The 17,998-nt window shown below is 47.4% G+C and overlaps 1 protein-coding gene across 1 annotated transcript; it reads right to left on the bottom strand.

Moving 5' to 3' along the window:
* Positions 1 to 1,750: 1,750 nt before the first annotated feature.
* Positions 1,751 to 11,668, bottom strand: SLC2A2 (solute carrier family 2 member 2; the record flags this gene model as incomplete). The annotated part of the gene is made up of 11 exons (XM_080623193.1): positions 1,751 to 1,942; positions 2,175 to 2,378; positions 3,252 to 3,353; positions 5,206 to 5,310; positions 6,256 to 6,443; positions 7,291 to 7,453; positions 8,585 to 8,700; positions 9,482 to 9,606; positions 10,129 to 10,397; positions 10,913 to 11,008; positions 11,636 to 11,668. 11 exons carry the CDS (start codon positions 11,666 to 11,668, stop codon positions 1,751 to 1,753), a joined length of 1,593 nt encoding a protein of 530 aa, XP_080479319.1.
* Between the last annotated feature and the right edge of the window lie 6,330 nt (positions 11,669 to 17,998).

Here is a 17,998-nt window from a genome sequence, read left to right as displayed (position 1 = left end):
TTGACCCATTTCTTCTCTGGTTAAATCCCAGCAGTGACTCCAGAAAAGCCTTTGGTGCAAACTTACCGCTTCAGTGCACAGGCCAGAGCCAGACAATAACCCAGTGGACCTTGTGGCTACACTGCAAGTTACTTGGAAGGGACCAGAATTTGCTCTGGGACCTTAATACCAAGAGAGTAAAGTCTAGAGGAAAGAAGTTTGGACACATAGAAAGGAGCATGAACCTTCCCTAAAACCAAACCCATAGCTTCAGCCTATAATCCTCCTTGGCCTGACTATTCTCATGCTTTTCATTCTGCTTGATCCTCTGTTACTTTATGGCCACTGTTTCACTGGTAACTGTGATGAGCTTTCAATGACTGAGCAACACTGGTGTTTGTCTCTAAATAAATAATGGGTTTCTATCCTGATAAAGTGGCTAGAAAGTAACCTGGTATCACAACAAGGAACATGCAAATCTTACAAGTCAAGCAAACAGAGAGCAGGCTTTTACAGTGTTTCCTACACATCCTGCCTAAAAGGAAGAAAAACCCCTGTAGCTTGATTTTGTCACATAAAGGTACCTCATACAGAAGCAAGCCAGTCACAAATAAGGCTATAGAAACAACACAACCTCCTGCTTGCACACTGTCTTGGCTGAAGCAAATACAGTCAGCAGTGGGTGCAAAGTGGGGGTCGGAGCAGTGGGGCACCTTCCAGTTTATGCTGCAGTACCGATTTCCACTTTGTGCCATCATTTATTGTTACAATATGGGCAGCCCAAGGCCTCGGCTGAAGCTGGAGCCTGCAGGTCTAAGTGTTGTACAAAAGGAAGGGAAGGCAGATTCACAGGGTGGAGAAGGAGGAGCAGCAAGCGGAGGTGACCTGGTGATGGTCACACCATGGGAGGGGTGGCAGCAGGATTTGAGTCTCCTGACCTAGGGGAAAGAAGAGCCCAGGCTGTTGTATAGTCAGTGATGTGCTGTCTTGTGCCGCAGCAGGGATAAGGGAGGCAAGAAATTATTCCTAGGGGGAAAGAGGAGGTAAATAGTCTGGCTAAAACAAAAGAAAAAAAAAAATGCACATCAGCCCAGCCAGAGTTTCTAAGATTTTCCTAAAAAATCTTGTGACTTGGTAAATTCTTATGAGATTGGACAGCATTTCTATAATGCATGGATAGCAAAGCAAGCAAGATGCATCCCAACCAATTCACCTTCTTCCTCTGCAGAGGCAAGAGTAAGAAGGAGTTTGCTTAGTCTGTTTTCCGTAGCACCTGAGGCAGTCACTGCTGTGGCTGTGCCACAACCTTCACCAGCTGTTGTTTTCTGAGTGCATCAGATCACTCAGCAGAAGGAAGCAGTAAGCGTGGGACAAAGAGGTGAAAACATGAGGCTGCAGCATCAGCTGAGCACTCTTTCCTTCATTCCAGCTGAGTGATGACCTTGCTCAATGTAATGCTTTGCCAGCTAATAATACCATTGTCCCAGTGGGCTCTTCCAGTGTGTCATGAAGGCACACATGTAACATAATCTTTGTGCCCTTTCCCTGGCTCTTCCTGCAGCCTAGTTGTACTGAGTGTTTCAGAGGAAAATGCCAGGTTGGCACCTGTGGCTTGGAGGTGTGAGCTGCAGCAGCCAGAAGGCATCCAATGGATGGGTCCTCCTGGTCTACCTGCTGCAAGGTTTCTGTGAAATAAGACTTCTGCCCAATGTTCTTTCTGCAGCACCTGAGGGAGGTCCATGCTCAGTCCTTTCTGGGTGTGTGGCCGTGTCTATGCCTCTTCGCTGTGTCGCAGGTCTTCCAGCTCAGTCATCGTTTTGGCCATGAGCTTCTTGCGGCGGAACACAGCTGCGATCTCCTCAAAGGACTTTCCTTTTGTCTCTGGTACTTTGAAGTATGCAAACAGAAAGAAGACTAGAAGCAGAGCTGCGAAGATCACAAACACATATGGTCCACACAAATCCTGCAGCAGGTGAAGTGAGAAGAGGGGACACCACCATCAGTACCACAGAGATGGCTTCCCTGTCCTACCCTGGGTGGCTGAGGTACACAGCAGTGCTTGGGGGTGGAGACCTAGGAGGCATATCCACATCAAGATCTAGGAGGCATATCCATATCCTGCTGGGCTATTTTGAGAGCCGAGCAGTGGGGTCGTGCCTGTCATTTATTTGTATGGTTGTAGAGGGATTTCTTACCGCTATGTACTGGAAACACATTCCCACGACGAAGTTGCAGGCCCAGTTGCAGAAGCTGGCGACGCCAATGGCAGCGGGGCGCGGGCCTTGGCTGAACAGTTCAGCCACAATAAACCAAGGGATGGGGCCAGGCCCAACTTCAAAGAAGATGACGAAGAGGAAGATTGCGACCATGCTGACATAGCTCATCCAAGCAAACTGGCTCTGCAAGAGGGTGCGCTTGGTGTTAGTCCTAACACGACTTTCATTAATTATCACTAATTGCTTTAATTAGGCTTCTTTTTCAGAAATTTCTTTCTATTCAGACAAGTGGATACTGGACATGAATAATTAAAGCTCTAGACTCTTGTGTTGGGTACTGGCTGGCTGTGTGGTGCCAGCATTGCCTCTTGCAGAAAGATGTTGGAGCTATCACCTCAGCTGTACCTTCAAGCCCTCCCCTTGCCTGCAGGATGGCTGCGAAGAGGCAAAATAGTGGTGTCTTCAATAACTAGGGTGTTCTGTAGAGGAGGCCACCCCTTATTTGGTTTTACGTCTTAACAGGTTTGGACTGACTTTGATTGGGGGCTGGCTCCATCCTCTGCCTGTTCTGCCCCATGTCTCACACCGTGACCGCTTTCCTGGGTGTAAGGAGGAATAATTTGTCCCTTTTTTAACAAAGACAAGATGCTAGTGTAGCATCCCTGCACCAAGCCAGGGAGATGCAAGTTGAGGGTTTAGGACGCACACTGTTTACACATGGAGGTACGCCCTGGTTTTCTTAGCAGGCATGGGATTATGCTGTAGGAATAGTACAGCTGCTGTATAGGGAGCTGAGGTTGTCAGCTAGCTTAGGGAGGGGACAGGGACACAGGTCCCTTCTAGCAGAAGTGGTGTGTCTCAGGGCCAAAAGTGCAGTGTCCTCAGGCACTTCTGTAACCAGAGGTAGCTCCAACTATGGCCACTTTGAATTGCCCCTTCTTAGGACAAATGTTTTCTAAACTTCTATGAGATAAAATGCAAAACGTTCACTTTAAAGGGTAGTTTTTCTTCTCTTATTTGCAAATCATGGATTAAAAAATGGAGAGAAGTCCTTACCAGGAGCACAAGTCCAACTGTCATGGCCACAGCACTTAATAACATGCCCATCAAACCAGCCAGGAACAGGGACCGCCTGCCTGCCTTCTCCACCAAAAAGACCTGTAGAAACAAGTGCAGCAGCTCACTCTTAGAAGGTTCAATGAGGTCCTTTAGGAATAAGCAACCTGTTACCACCAACACACTGCATCCTGCTCTTTTAGCTCTCGTGGTAGAGATTTATGTGCTGGTTTCCAAGTGTCAGAAACTGTGGTGGCTGTTAAGGAGCCAGACTGAGCTGCCACCCTGCCAAGGGCAAGGTAAAACCACATAGACTCAGAACTTACACATTTACAAGCTCCTGTTTTGTTTTTTTTTTTATCCCCTTTGCAGGAAGAATAAACTTCCCAGGTCTGCATTAGTTTGGAAGGAGCCTTCAAAATGTAGCATAATTCAAGTCACATCATGGGCCATTTCATCTTGCCTCCACTAGAACAGGTATAGTCCTGTAACAGCTGGAGTCAGGATTTATTCTTCAATTGCTCCCAGACTCCTTTTGCTTCCCTGGTAGCCACAGGGCTTAGCTTGCTTGTTTTCAACTCCTCTGGTGGACTCCCGTCATCTCACCCAAATTCTGACAGCTAAGTCTGTACCAATCACTTCACCCAGTGGGGAGGTACAGGTAACTCCAGAGGGACAGTGCATCTGGCCCGCCCTAAGATACAGTGTACTATCCTCTGAGGCTGTCTGCTTCTTGCCCTTTCTTTAAAGGACACCTTTGGCCATCAGCAAAACCTTTCCTGGCAATTACAGCAAGTGATTTATGCTTCCAAGAGACAATCTCTTTTGCTGAAGGCTGTTCATCTTCCTAACTTGTGAAGTTGCAGAGGGCAAGACTTTGTGCTTCCTTCTCCCTTGCCAGGGTCCACCCCTACTCTCAGTGTTTCTGCCTTTTGATTCGGGTCTGTCATTAATTGACAAATGTAGGTAATTTTTAAGTGCTCATGGCCAAAAGCAGCAAAGAGCAAATGCCCCAGGCTGCAAGTACCACAACCCTGGGGTGGAGATTGAACTGCAGGAGATACTCTGAGCTGGAGAAAGATCTCTTCCAGCTGCCCACTTCTGTGCCTCATTTCCCAATAATGTTTTCTCCTCTGTACAGGACCTGTGATGGACTTCCTCTAAAGCAGGTTCACCCCAAGACTTCCTATCTCATACATGCTGGACTAAGATCTCTTAAAGCTGTGTATTTCTACCTTGCAGCTAGTCCTGCTTCATGGTGGGTAAAAGTCCTTTGCTCCCTAAGTCTCTCTAGTGATGTGAGGGAAATGGGCTTGGCATTTCCTGATCTTATGTTAATGACCACATTACAAAAATAATTGTCTGCTGATAGGAATTGTGTTAATACTCTCAGGAGAGAGACAAACAAAGAGAAAGGCTGTGAAAACAGAACCATCCTTTTATTGCTGCAGAACACTGCATAGATACAATGAGGGTAGGTGCTAGATTACTTTTATTACTGTGGAATAGCCTTTGGATATCACTCATGCAGGTGCTGTGTACATATAGGAAACAATTTGAAAGATAACATGTAAGAGGGAGATTGTGAGCTGCTGGCTTGCCCATCGCATTGCCAATCCCCTGCCTGCTCCCTGAGGGGAATAGCACCTGCAGAATTTCAGTCTCAAAGGCAGCTTCTGTTGTGGGGGGAAATGCTGAGCTACCAGAGCTTCCCTGAACATGGTGATGCAGTTTTCACTCACTGAGGCATTCAGCAGTGCTGTTTGATGGCAATGGGCTGTACTTTAAGACTTGATTTTTCAATCAAGGCTTTCCCAGGGAATGACTTTCCTGAAAGGTGTGCAGGGTCAGTCCTGCAAGGCTGCAAATCCCAGCTCCAGGATAAAATCATGTTTCAAAACCACATTGTAGCCTACATGTTTTTGCAGTGTCAGGGGTAAAAATATTTACTTACAGAGATAACAGTGAAGACTGTGTTCACCACTCCAACACCAATGGTTGCATAAACTGGTTGGTCAACTCCAGCTCTCTCGAAAATGTTTGTAGAGTAGTAAAAGATCTGTCAAAATAATTAGGATGAAGGATTAGGCAACAGGGCTGGTGGAACTTTTTGTTCTCGTGAGGGAAGAGTCTCACTGGCTTGGCTGAGATGTGAAGTAATTTAATTATGGGTAGATTTTTCAACTTTTAATGGCTTGTTATAATAATTAAAGCTGAAACTTTCAAAGAAGCCTGAGGGAGTTAAAACTCTCCTCCTGAGAATTTGCACATTTAAAACTGTTTTTTTTCCCATATAGTTTAATCTTGAAAGCCAGATCACCAGCACTGAGCACTGGAGACAAATAATACGATCAAGTTTTACATTAATTTTAAATAGCCTCGCTACATTGGAATGACTCAAATCTCTCCCTTCTGTCTGAGAATAAGGAGGTGAATAACCTCTGGGCAGGAGGTAAATAGGTGGCTGACCCCGTAGCTGGTGGATGAGGCTGTGCATTGACTTGAGGCAGGGCAGGTGGGTTTTGAAAGCCAGTAGGACAGAAGCCTCAACCTTTGTAAAGTTGCCACCAGACTTTCAAAGGTTTGAGAAGGTTTTGAAAAGGAGGCTCCATGCTCCTAGGTGTAAAATGGTGATTTCTGGTGATGCAAAATCTAGCCAAAAATAGCTAGGAGATAGTAATTCTGTGGTTCCTGAGATGAGCAGGTGGTAATTAAAGACAGCAAACTGCTGAACTCAGGTGAAGGATCACAGGAGAGCTCAGCACAGACCCACCAAGCCTGCTGGTTTTGTGCTGAATGCCCTTGCACTCTTCTCCCCTCCTGCCCTGCTGCAGCCAGGCCTGGCAGTGAGGTCCACCTTCAGCATTGATGGTGATGGCCAAGAAGCCTGCTGCAGTCGCAGGAAAGCCTTCTCCTCACCCTGACATGGCTTGGATGGAGCCAGCACTGTCTTTTCATGCTCAGTGTGGATTTCTTTAAAGACAAACATTTTTGGGAGACTCACTGCATTGATTCCTGAGAACTGCTGAGATATTTGCACCATCAGCGCCACAATGACAGCCTGCTTGTACTTTGAAGAGGTGAAAAGCTGTCTTATTGAGACTTTCTTTTCACTAGCAGCTTCTTGCTTTTCCTTTTCCATCTCAGCAATCTCTTTCATTGGGTCACAATTTCCTCTGAGTCTTTTCAAATCTTAAGAAGAAAAAGATGGACATTTTATTTCAGTGGTAGGTAAGAATTTGAGTAAGGACAAGAATCTCTCTAACCAAAACTCAGGGTAATCCAGCCAGATGGACAGTAGTGTCCTCTTGCTCTGAGGACTCCTATGGTACATCAAGGATGCTGGCAAGGGCCAGCAGAACATTAGTTCTGAGACACTGCAGTCAAGCCTCATCCCTTAGCAATGCTTATTAGTCCCATGCAAACATATCTCAGTAGCTTTCGGTCCAGAGCTAATCTATACTTCAGGAGCTCAGAGTATGAGCAGGCAACTCTACATCCAAGAATGTGGTTATGCTCCGTTTTACCCTGTGCTGGGCTCTCACCTCAGTTTCAGCTGTGTCCTACCACTGACTGTTCTTAATCCTTGTAGACATGGCTGAAACCAGCTAAGAAGGGCCACACTGGAAGATGAATAAGCAGTCACAGCTGGGGATTTATTGCGTAGTTGCAAATAGCACCAAGGACAGAGAGATCAGCTGTCCCCTAGAAGATGTCATTCTTATTTTTACACGTGGTAGAAATCCCTTCCAACTGAATGGGTTTTTTGGGGTGGCATCTGCTCTCTCGCCATCATCCATCTCTCTGATGGAAAGGTGTAATGTGCTAAGGCTCACACCACCCACAGTGATAAAGAAGCAAGTGTGCCTTAGGCAGTGACTATTTGCAGGTGTCTGAAATCCCTCCTGCAAATGTGCTGTGTGGGGTGGAGCGCCTATAACTAGTTACATGTGTGAGCCCTCAGCTGTGCTTTTCCTTCTATGTTTAATACTATATATAGTATAAAAACAACTTTAGACAAGCCCAGAATGTGTCTTACTTTTTTTAGCTTCCTCCACCTTCCCCAGTTTGATGTAAAGGTAACGAGGACTCTCAGGGCACAGTAAGAGCAAGAAGAACTGCAGGAGGGCAGCCACACCAGACAGACTGAGGAGCAGGGGCCACAACTCATCGTTGCCCAGGAGAAATTCTAGCCCAAGGACCTGGAATGATTGAGGCATGTTTGAATAGCTTATTTTGCACTCTAGAAAATGGAAGTGATTGACCACTATGGCATTTGGAAGTGACAACCTGGAAGAAGACTAGAAGCAAGTACAATTCTCAGTCCTAACTATTTGATTTATTTAGTTATGATACACACAAGGAGGAAATGAACAGATGACATAAAATGTCATGAGCAAGACTTTGGCTTACAGGTGCTGTGGGACACCGTGCAGTGACTCGGTCCTCCTTGGGACATGCCACCAGCAGAAGACCTGTGCCTGGGCAGAACCACTGGGTAAACAGCTCAGCAAATACAAGCTGATGAAATGTTTTCTCCTCAGACCTTGCTATCTTGGGGGTTTTAGGGTATGAGCTTTTATGGGCATATGTGTCCTAAGCAACTCCACAAAGGGGCAGGGCATGGGTAGAGGTCCATGCAGCATGGGGCACCCCAGATGCCTGGCTGGTGACCAGCACAGTCTGAGCACTGGGGCTGCAACTGACTTGAGCTTTGCTTTAGTGTGTGATTATTGACCACTGAAAAAGGTGTTCCAGGTAGTTTGTGTGCCCTTGTAACTTTTTTCCTTCTGTAATTTGAAAAGTATTGTATTCCCCAGGTAGTGGATCTGCAGGACCTACCTTGTGAGCTTTTTTTAACCCATGGTCTGTCCATAGTCTTTGGCTAAATCAGATTAGATGAACTTTGAGGTTTTCTAGATGTGTTGGTTTGTGGTACATTTATGTGCCCATCTGTCACATAGCTGGGACTCCTGCCATGGTGGACAATGCTGAGGGGAACATTGGGCTCCCTGATTCTCTGATGAAGTTATTTTTGATTACCTGAATATTAGAGATCTTGTGTTAAGGATCCAGCCTGACTCTGATGAGATTCTTACAAAAACTTCCTAGGGGAAGGGAGAAATTGTTTGCAGAAGTACTTTCTATTTCATGAGAAGATATCTTTGTTATGGCAGCTCTCACTCAAGGCAGGAGTTTAACCTCATTAGAGCAGATTGCTTTGCACTGTTTTTTAGTTTGGGGTGGACTGGTGAGTGACATCCCTGTGTATCACTAGGGTATCCCTAATCTCTTGAAATACCACCTCTGGACTCATGCGCTTTTCTGCTTACCTGGCTGATGAGGATACCTGTGACGATAGCAAGCTGGTGCAGCGTCCCCAGTGCTCCTCGGAGGGCCGTGGGAGAGACCTCGCTGACGTACATAGGCACAAGTCCAGAGGAGAGCCCTGCACCAAGCACACGCAGGTATCACCTCTTCTAGACCACAAGTCAGCAACCAGCAGAAACCATTTCCCAAGCGGGAAGGGAGGATGGAGCCTGTGTGCTGCCTCCCACATCCCACCAAGCCCCTCCGTGCCTGGATGGGAACCACCTGCCTCTTGCAAAGGTGCTTGGATATCCCTGGATTCAGAGCCCCAAGCCTAGGAGCCTTTACACTTGAACATACACATGAGCATGGAGCAGAGATCATCCACTGGGCAAAGTTATCACAGAGCAAAGAGCTTTCTGAAAACATGCCTTGAAACTTCAGAGTATTGTATTTGCATATCAGTAACAGTAATGATAAGCTGATGTTTCTAAGCTAATTCTAATGTAATTCCAAGTTATTTGTGTACTATCTTATCCTCTGTATGTACAGTGCTCCTGTACTATCTGCTAGATAATACTGTTGTCTAGGGAACCCATTAAACAGCATGGTTAATATCATACTGTTACAACAGCCACCAGCAAGACCAAGGTATACAAAGGAGGGACTTGCTGCTTTCTGGGATATGTAAAATAAACCAATTTCATCATAAAGCCAACTCAAATACTTCTGGGAAAGATCCTGGGTTGAGAAGTGAAGACATAGGGAAAAGAGGGGAACTCCTCTGTGAAAACCCTGTGAAACCCCTTCTGAATAAAGAAAAAAGATTAAAAAATATAGGAAACTCTTAACTGCAGCCTGGGAGCACCCAGCACCCTACCAGGGGGCTGGTCTGCAGCACTTGACCTTCCTGGACTTACCACAGTACAGCCCTGTGACTGCTCTCCCAGTGATGATGAGTAAGTGAGACGGTCCAAATTTCGCCAGCCCCATGAGGAGGTTCCCAGCGATGGAGAGGACATTCACCACCAGCATGGCTTTCACCCTGCAAGGCAGCACCAGCACAGCTCCTTCTGGCACCTCGCAGCCAAACCAGGCATCATGGCATACAATCAGAGCTATGAAGTGGCTTAATCAGCTCTACAGGGTTAAAAATAATGGTCATAGGCACTGAAAGATATCAGGCAGAGGTGCAGTCAGAGTAGCTAAAAGTATATTATACATCCTGTGCCAACACCAGTCAGATGCTCTCCTCTCCCTTTTGCCATGGAAAGAAAGGGAGGAAGAATTGGGAAGTTAATCAAGGCTGCTCAGCAGCTGCTTGTCTGAAGTGCTAAAAGTTGCAACCAAATGTCTGATTTATGCGTGAGGATTTCTGTAAGCCAGACCTCTGTGATGGCTGGAGCAGTATTTCAGAGGTTTGAGTTTTGGGGTGTGTGTGTTTATAATTAAATTGGGGAAAGAACATAAATGGTATTTCTATGGGGAAAAAATATTTCTAGGGGAAAAGTCAAACAAAAAGGATTTGGCTGAGGCAGACGAGTCACAGCACACAGTGTGCTCTCACCTCCCTAGCCGGTCACCGATCCACCCCACAGTGAACGAGGAGATCATGCCGCCGATGGCAAACATGGAGACAGAGAGGGACCAGTACATGGTGAGGATGTGTGGGGAGGTGGTGAGGTCCTCGCTGGTGTCAGCCTCGGGTGTGAGTGTGCCCTTGGTGCCAGCCCAGGGCTGCGTGCTGGGGACGGTGCCATCCTCCCCAGAGGCATTGGTGGCATATCTGTTGAGGGAAGCAATTCCCAGCACACGGCTGTAGTGGGCTTCTATCACCTGTGGTGGGCAAAGAAGAAAATACCATCAGCTCAAATCTATAACCACCCCAGCCCCTGTTTTGTTTCTTTTGCTGCCCTAGGAAATGCTTTTCATAACAGGCTCTGCAGGGTTGAAATCTTGGGGTCCCCCACAGCTCCCCAGTACTCAGACCCCCAGTGGGGAGGGACCACAATGGCAGGAATGGAATATCCCCCTCATCCAACACCACTCTCAGGGGACAGGGGTTGTCCAGATTCAGCACCTGTGGAGAGGTGCAGTCCCTTGGTCTGGGCTCAGGGACCGTGTTGCAGTGCAGATGGCAGCCTGACATGCAGAGCCCTGCTCTTTTTGCTGAGGGGTGGCAGCAGGGGTCCTCCCTGTTTTCCCATCCGTTGCCTTATCATGGGGGCTTTGTACTGCGGGAGACAGTGCCTGAGGAAGGGACAGAGCTCTCCTGGGGAGGAGACAGACCAGCCCTGGCTGCCCTGAAGCCCTCATCCCTTGCCTATGCACAGCTTAGGGGCTCATCTTACCTTCTGGGGGGCGTTAATGACACCCAGGCTGTAGCCATACTGGAAGAAGCCCAACACCGCGGTGAAGACAGAGAGAACAAGTGTTCCTGTGAGGTGCTGGGGAAGGGAGCAGAGAACAGCCTCATCCCACTGTCCCAGCCCTGCCCAAACCTGGGGGGGCTGCCCCCATTCTGTCCTCAGGGATGCTGCTGCCCAGTTGTCTGGGACAGTGGCATCCAGGCACTTTGGCTGGCTCCAAAGGAGAAGGGAAAGTCCCTGGGAGTGGGCAGGATCAGGCCCCTAGGACAGAGCAGAGTTGCCCCACAAAGAGCAACCTATGCCAGGGCTATCTCTGCTGTGCTGCCAGTGTTCACGCAGTGCTCAGGGTGAGCAGGAGCTCTGCCCGGTACAGCAGCACAGGAGCAGCAGGAATGTACCCTGCCCCATCTCCAGCACCACCCCTGAAGCAGATTAGTGAGTGAAAAATGACCAAAATGGTGTTTTTCAGCAGTGCTGTGCCAAGTATTATTTCCTTCCATCACAGAGACAACAGAGTTCTTAAAAACAAATAATAACCCCTTGACCCCTCTGCCCCTGTGCTCAGTATGCAGACATCAAAGAGCAATTAATTAGGGGAGGGGATTTTTTTTAATTGGTTTTGGTCTTGGCAAGCACTAAATACCTTTGCTCAGTGCTAGGTCCTGAAGAAATTCTATCACAAAAATATCACCAAGTCATGGTTACCTTCTCTGCTTGGATTTTGCTTTTCTCATCCATCCTGCAGCTCCTCTGCTGTCCTCCCTAGAGCGGTCACTGGCCTGGGCTGCCAATCAATGTGAAAGCTTGGGCAGGGAAGGAGGGATAGCAGGACTAGGATGAAGGCAGTAGAAGTGGCTGGTGCTCTGTGAGATGGGACTATATAAGCTCTGGAGTTAATGAGAAACCCAAGCCTTCCATGCGTTATTTGGCTACTGGTTGACTCAGAGCAGCAGCTACCAATCCCAGTTTTGGGGACAAATGGAACAATGGGAGACCTGCAAAGAGTGATAGAGTGGACTTGGGAAATTCAAATGATCCAGCTGACAGTTTGGTTTGGAGCTGTCCTTCAGCTGACTTGGGAACCTATTTTGAGGTGTTCAGCACCTTTCGTGGCTTCTGTGCCTGGTTTATGTGCTACGTTACAAACCTCTTGCTGACTTAACAAGAAGAAGCCTTTCCAGCAGATGTAGCAAAGAACCTAGAAAATGACTAACAGCATTTTATTTACATAGCACTTTGAACCTGTTTTAAAATATGTATATGTGTGTATATAACATACACAGCCAAACATATATAAACACAGATGTGTGCGTGTCCATACATACGTACCTGCAAACACACACAGCCACTTCAACACAGAGCTGTAATGCTAGTACACACCCTGCATCCTGAGCATTGAGACGGGACAGTTCTATGTGGATTTAGAGATATAACATAGAAAAATTATCCAGAATATTACAATAGCATTTCATGGTTTTGTTAAAAAGCCCTAAAAGACGCAAGTGCTGAGCCTTTTAGCACCACCAGCCAAGCGCTGCGTTGTGAAATACTGCCGATGCTAGAAAATACTACTGATGCTGCCAAACATCTCAGCACTTTGGCTTGAGTTACTCGGTAGTCATGAACTTTGCACATCTGCAAAAGCTGGTCTGAGCTGGTCTCGCTCTGGCTCAGACTTTGCTGTCCTTGATGTCACAGACGAGAAGAGCTGCAGGAGTAGGGGGGATGGTGGCATCCGTAGGAGACATGCCAAAGTCTGAATCATGCAAGAAGGTGATTAATGCTGATTAATGCCATTGCCTTCCAGATAAGCTCCTGATGGGCCCGGCTGCCAAGCTACATAAGCTACAGACTTATTGGATGATGCTGTCAGTCAGCCAGACTTCACATGGGCACAAATTGTACTTTCTACACAGGAAGAGGAAGAGGAAAAAAAAAAAACAAAAAGAAGATGAGCGCAAGACCACTAATCTTTGCACTGGTCTCTGCCAGTTAAAGTTTTACATTACTGGAGGTAAGTTCACTGCATTAATGGAGGCATTGATTCCAGGCGCAGCACCTGCATTCCAGCTGAGCTTTTTGAAGTTTTCCTCACTATTTGTCCTTCCAGCCGAGATCTTCGCTCATCGTGTTTGTTTGCTTGCTGTGTCTGGATACCCAGGCATTTACAAGCACCGTTTCTTTGCACTGTGGTTAAATGCCTCCATGTTGGTGGCTGGCAGGATTAGACAATTAACAGGCTTCTCAGATTTGAATTGGGAAACAAGGAAGGATCCTGATCCGATATCCCAGAGTGAAAGTCTTGGGTATTGTGAAACTCCTGGCCGGAACTGATGTCTCCCTCTGAGATTCCCATCCTGTCAAGGGTTCCTGGCCAAGGGAGGATGATGCTTTACCCCCTGCTCTTCCCAGCCTACTGGAGGCAGTTTGAGGAGTTAAAGGCCATCAACATATGAATAGGAGAAAGCTGGGGGGGGGTGTGTTCCGTGGCTTGTAGTCTCTCATGTCCTCTCTGCTGCTGCTTACAGAGCACAACCCTTAATTTGGCTTCCCAGGGAGAGCGTGCGGAGCAGCTGGGGCAGCAGTGAGGAGGCATGGCTGACCATCACTCACCTCGCCAGGGGTGACCCAGTGACTTCAATAAGGCAGGAAGCCCCATGGCCTCCCTTGGCCAGGTCTGCTGGCAAAAGGCATAAAGTTATCCTGGAGCTCCCCATCCCTTCCTGGGCACTCTTACGCTTCCTGCTGGGCTGGATGCTGCAAGCTGGTGCCCTGGGCTGCCTTGCCTCTTGTGTACAGCCCTGGCTGATGCCAGCTGGGCTGTGAAACACCCCTACAGAGCCTTGTCCCCAGCCAGTTTAGGCATGTGTTTAGCTCTCAGAGACACTAGCAGGTTCAAGCTGCTGTGTTTTTCTGAACAGGTTCTGGATGGGGCTGTGCTGATTAGCAGAGGCCAGCTTGAGGCTCGTCCTGAGCTCACAGATGGGAAAGGTCAACGTGTAAATCTGCCTTTTGCTGCAACTGCTTCCCAAAGGGGCTGTCAGGGCATCACACCTTGACTGTTAGCTTGGAAAAACTGAAGCACAATATTCCTTTTTGCTAGAACACTGGGCCTGAACCACCAGCCCATCAAATCTCTTGCATGTTTGACAGCTGGTTGTGAGATTGCAGACCATAGGGTGCAGATATCAGCGCAGTGCAGGTCAGGGGCAATACTCACCCATCCCCTGGCTGGCAAGCCTCACCAGGCAGCAGTTAAGTGTTTTGACCAAGGGCACAGAGATCAGAAGTGGGCAGCGTCTTCCCTGCAAGGCCAGCTCTGCCATCCTGATCCTTGCTGCTGCAACCCAGGTTTGCCAGCCTAGGGCTTGTTTGCATTTTCTTTTGTCCATGTTCAGATGATCTTTGGATATGTCTGAGGGTGGCAAGAGCATGTGTGCTCCATGTGGCTGCAGGGGTCTCAGCACCCAATTTACAGCAGCCCAGCCACACTCAGACGCTAGTGGGAGCTGCCTGAGTCCCAGCTGCAGCAGCCATGCAAGGGCTCCACAGGCTAATACCAGCTGAGCTGCTCAGCTTGTCACCTGGCTCCTGTCCGTGCTGGGAAAAAGTGATACACAAACCTGCATGAGGCCTTGGAGTGATGGAAAGGAAAAAGGAAAAAGAAAATAGAAATTTAAAAAACAGGTAAAAATTAAGAAAAGGAGAAAATTGAAAAAGGAAATAAATGAAAAAAGGAAAAAGGGGAAAGAAGGAAAAAAGGAAAAAAAGAAAAAAGGAAATAAAAGAAAAAAGGAAAAAATGGGAAAAAAAGAAAAAATAAAAAAGGAAGAAAATGAAAAAAGAAAAATAAAAAAAGGGAAAAAAGAAAGAAAAGGGAAAAAGGAAAAAAAAAAAACCGAAAAAAGAAAAGAAAGGAAAAAAAGGAAAAAAGAGAAAATAAAGGAGAAAAAGATAAAAAGAAGAAGGGTGTTTGAAGGTGTTAGGAGCATTTGGTCAGCTCAGACACTGCCTTGTGCAAGAGACTATTCCCTTGTACACACGGGACTTTCCTTGCCAGGGCAGATGGAGCAGCTCAGCTGGATAGATTGATCCCACAGTTATTCTGGGAATGTGGTGTGATGCAGAGGTGAAACATGCCACTGGCAAACATGGGTCTCTATGCAAGTGGCTGAGCACACAGAGACAGGCTGAGAGAGCTGGGGTTGCTCAGCCTGGAGACGAGAAGGCTCTGGGGAGACCTTAAAGCAGCTTCCAGTGCCTAAAGGGGCTACAAGAAAGCTGGAGAGGGTCTTTTTACAAGGGACAGGACAAGGAGGAATGGCTTTAAAAGTGACAGAGGGGAGATTTAGGTTAGATATAAGGAGGAAGTTCTTCCCTGTGAGGGTGATGAGGCACAGGTTGCCCATTGAAGCTGTGGCTGCCCCATCCCTGGCAGTGTTCAAGGCCAGGTTGGACACGGCTTGGAGCAACTTGGTCTAGTGGAACATGGAACTGGATGGGCTTTAAGGTCCCTTCCAACCCAAACCATTCTGTGATTCTACGATGATGAACTGCCATGCTTATTGCCTACTATATGTTGTGTCTACTATAATTGCTGGTGTTGCTATATCTAATGCTATGTGATAAAAGCAATGTGTTAAAATGTTATAGTTGGGCTTTGCTTCTGAACAACTGAACATGCTGTCACATCAGTGGAAGGAATTTGAAGATTCCAGAAGCACAGTGAGGCTTTCTCAGTGGCCAAGGTAATTTGCACATCCCTTTTACTGCCTCTGGGTCAGAGGCAGCTTTGATGTTAAAAAAAAAGAAAAAAAGGAAAAAAGAAAACAAACAAACCCCAAAACTAAAAGGAAAAGCCAGACCATAACGCTGTGGCCTTGTAAGAGCAAGCTTGTGGCACATCAGAGGCTGGCATGAAAAGAACACGGTAGATGTTCAGTTTTCCTCTCTACGTGCATAGCAGCTGGGGCATGCAGCAGTGCTGGGGCCACCTGCAGGGTGTGGGCGTCAGGCTGACAAAACATGTTCAAGAGGGAGAATTTTGTGCATTTACAGCACTGTTGTAAAGATACCAGTGTGCCGGCCTTGTACCCTTCTAGCAACTAGTGGCTCTAAACCAGGTGGGTTTAATGGGCCTCTTCCCACCCCCAGCTCTGGGTGGTGCAGCATCTCCCAGATAGGAAAAATTGGGAAGCAAACCCAGCAAACCTCTTGCAGTAGGTGGTGACAGCCAGGACGGGATGTGGCAGCTCTGCACATGTAGACAGGGCAGTAAATGGATGTCACAGGGACACAGCGGTTGTGATGCCTTGAACCACATCCTTATTGCTAAGAACATCTCTGCTGCGTCTCCTTAGAAGAGCTGTGTCTCAGGCAGGTGGCTTATCATCCTGGGCACTGGTGTGGTAAGGTCTGGACATGCAGCACACACCTTCAGGAACAGGCAGGTCAGCCCCTACTGCTGCTCATGGCCAGCATACACGATGCTCATGTTAGCCCCGATTACATAGCAGCAACGTGCGAATTGCTGCATGAGCAGCAACAGACCTGCACGGGCTCATGTTGAGGCAAGGAATTGTAGCACAACAGCTTCAGCCATTTCCAGCAACCAGCCCAGCTCTGGGGCCAAGGCCAGTCACCTTTCTGCCCCAAAATACACAGTATGATCATCCCCCAAACCATCTCGCAACAAGAGAAATGCCATTCGATAATCTCTCTGAAACATGCTGGCAAATCCCAGGACTAGCTGCTACAGCCTTACCTCTGAGCATCCTTTACTTTGGGAATGATATCCAGCATCTCCCCAGTGTCTGCAGTGTGCTGGGGGTAACCAGCAACTGAGCACAGCCCCGCGCCAGCTCTCAGGGCTCTTCTTTCCTTTATCACGGAGGGTAGGACTCATCCCTGCAGTTCATGCAATACTTGACAGCAACTCTGTGAATAATTGAATCTGCAACAGGCTCAAGTGACTCCTGCATGCACAGATGTTATGTCTCTTTTTCCTCCTGCAGTGCTGCTCCACTGAACAAGTAAGTTTCCTTTCCCAGGTAAAAACTCCCAGAAGCAGGGTTTTACAAGGAGCCTCATGTTTTATTTCTTTAAACACTAAGCCTAAGTAGTTTCCAATAGCATTGATCACCCACAAGCATATTGTACTTACAACAAAACACAAGCAAATGAAAGCGCATCTTTGTGATAATCCTGGGTTGATTTTGTAGAACAGCATAAGTTTTCAGGTGGTGATGGTTCAGCGAGACATCCTTTGGCACTGCTTGCTGCCAGGCAGCATCGCTGGGGACATACCTGTACACCTGCACTCATCCTGCCCAAAACCACTGCTTTACCGAGATCTCCAGGCAAAGGGAATTGTGACTCAGAGCCCTGAAAAGCCGTTTGACCTCCATCACCTGCTGAACACTCCAGGTTTTATTTACCAAAACAGAAAAGGCATGGCTGAATGTTGAAGTTTTGTGTTTTATTGTGGTTGGCACCAGAAATGTGTTTTCTCTGTGGTATGCTCAGATACACACTCCATAGACAAGCCTGCTTTAATACTAATTTTTCATTATTTTTGTTTCAAGTGCTGTTAAGAGTTTAAAAAATCACAAACTACCTTATGTGTAAACACAATGATCCCCTTTTGTTTTGTCACTGTACTCAAAACCCTACGATAAAGAATCATCTTCCAAAGCTGTGTATCTGTCACTTCAAGAGGGACAAAACACCCAAACCCAGTTACCAGTTTGCAACATAATAAATAAATAATTCTGGGCTTTTATATGTTAACCACAGTAGAAACATAAAGAGCTGTTGGCAATCAGTGTCTGTGAATGGGCTCGGATGGGGTTTCGAGTGGTTTGAGTGTTGTGGTCTCATGGCTGTCCCTGTGCTTTGCAGGGCACTTATATGGGCACTAGGCAGGCTGCACTTGGCACAGTGGGAGGCTGCCTGGTGGGTGAAGAAGGCACCCAAAAGCCCCTCCTGCCCATGCTCCTCTGGACACTGCGTCCCGCCATGAGTCCCACTGCAGCAATCCCTGCCAGCACCGAACTGTGACGCCTGGCC

The sequence above is a fragment of the Psittacula echo genome, assembly GCF_963264785.1.
Source record: "Psittacula echo genome assembly, chromosome: 7".
Taxonomy (NCBI): domain Eukaryota; kingdom Metazoa; phylum Chordata; class Aves; order Psittaciformes; family Psittacidae; genus Psittacula; species Psittacula echo.
The sequence above is the reverse complement of the archived record's forward strand: the minus strand, read 5'-3'. Positions and strand labels throughout refer to the sequence as shown.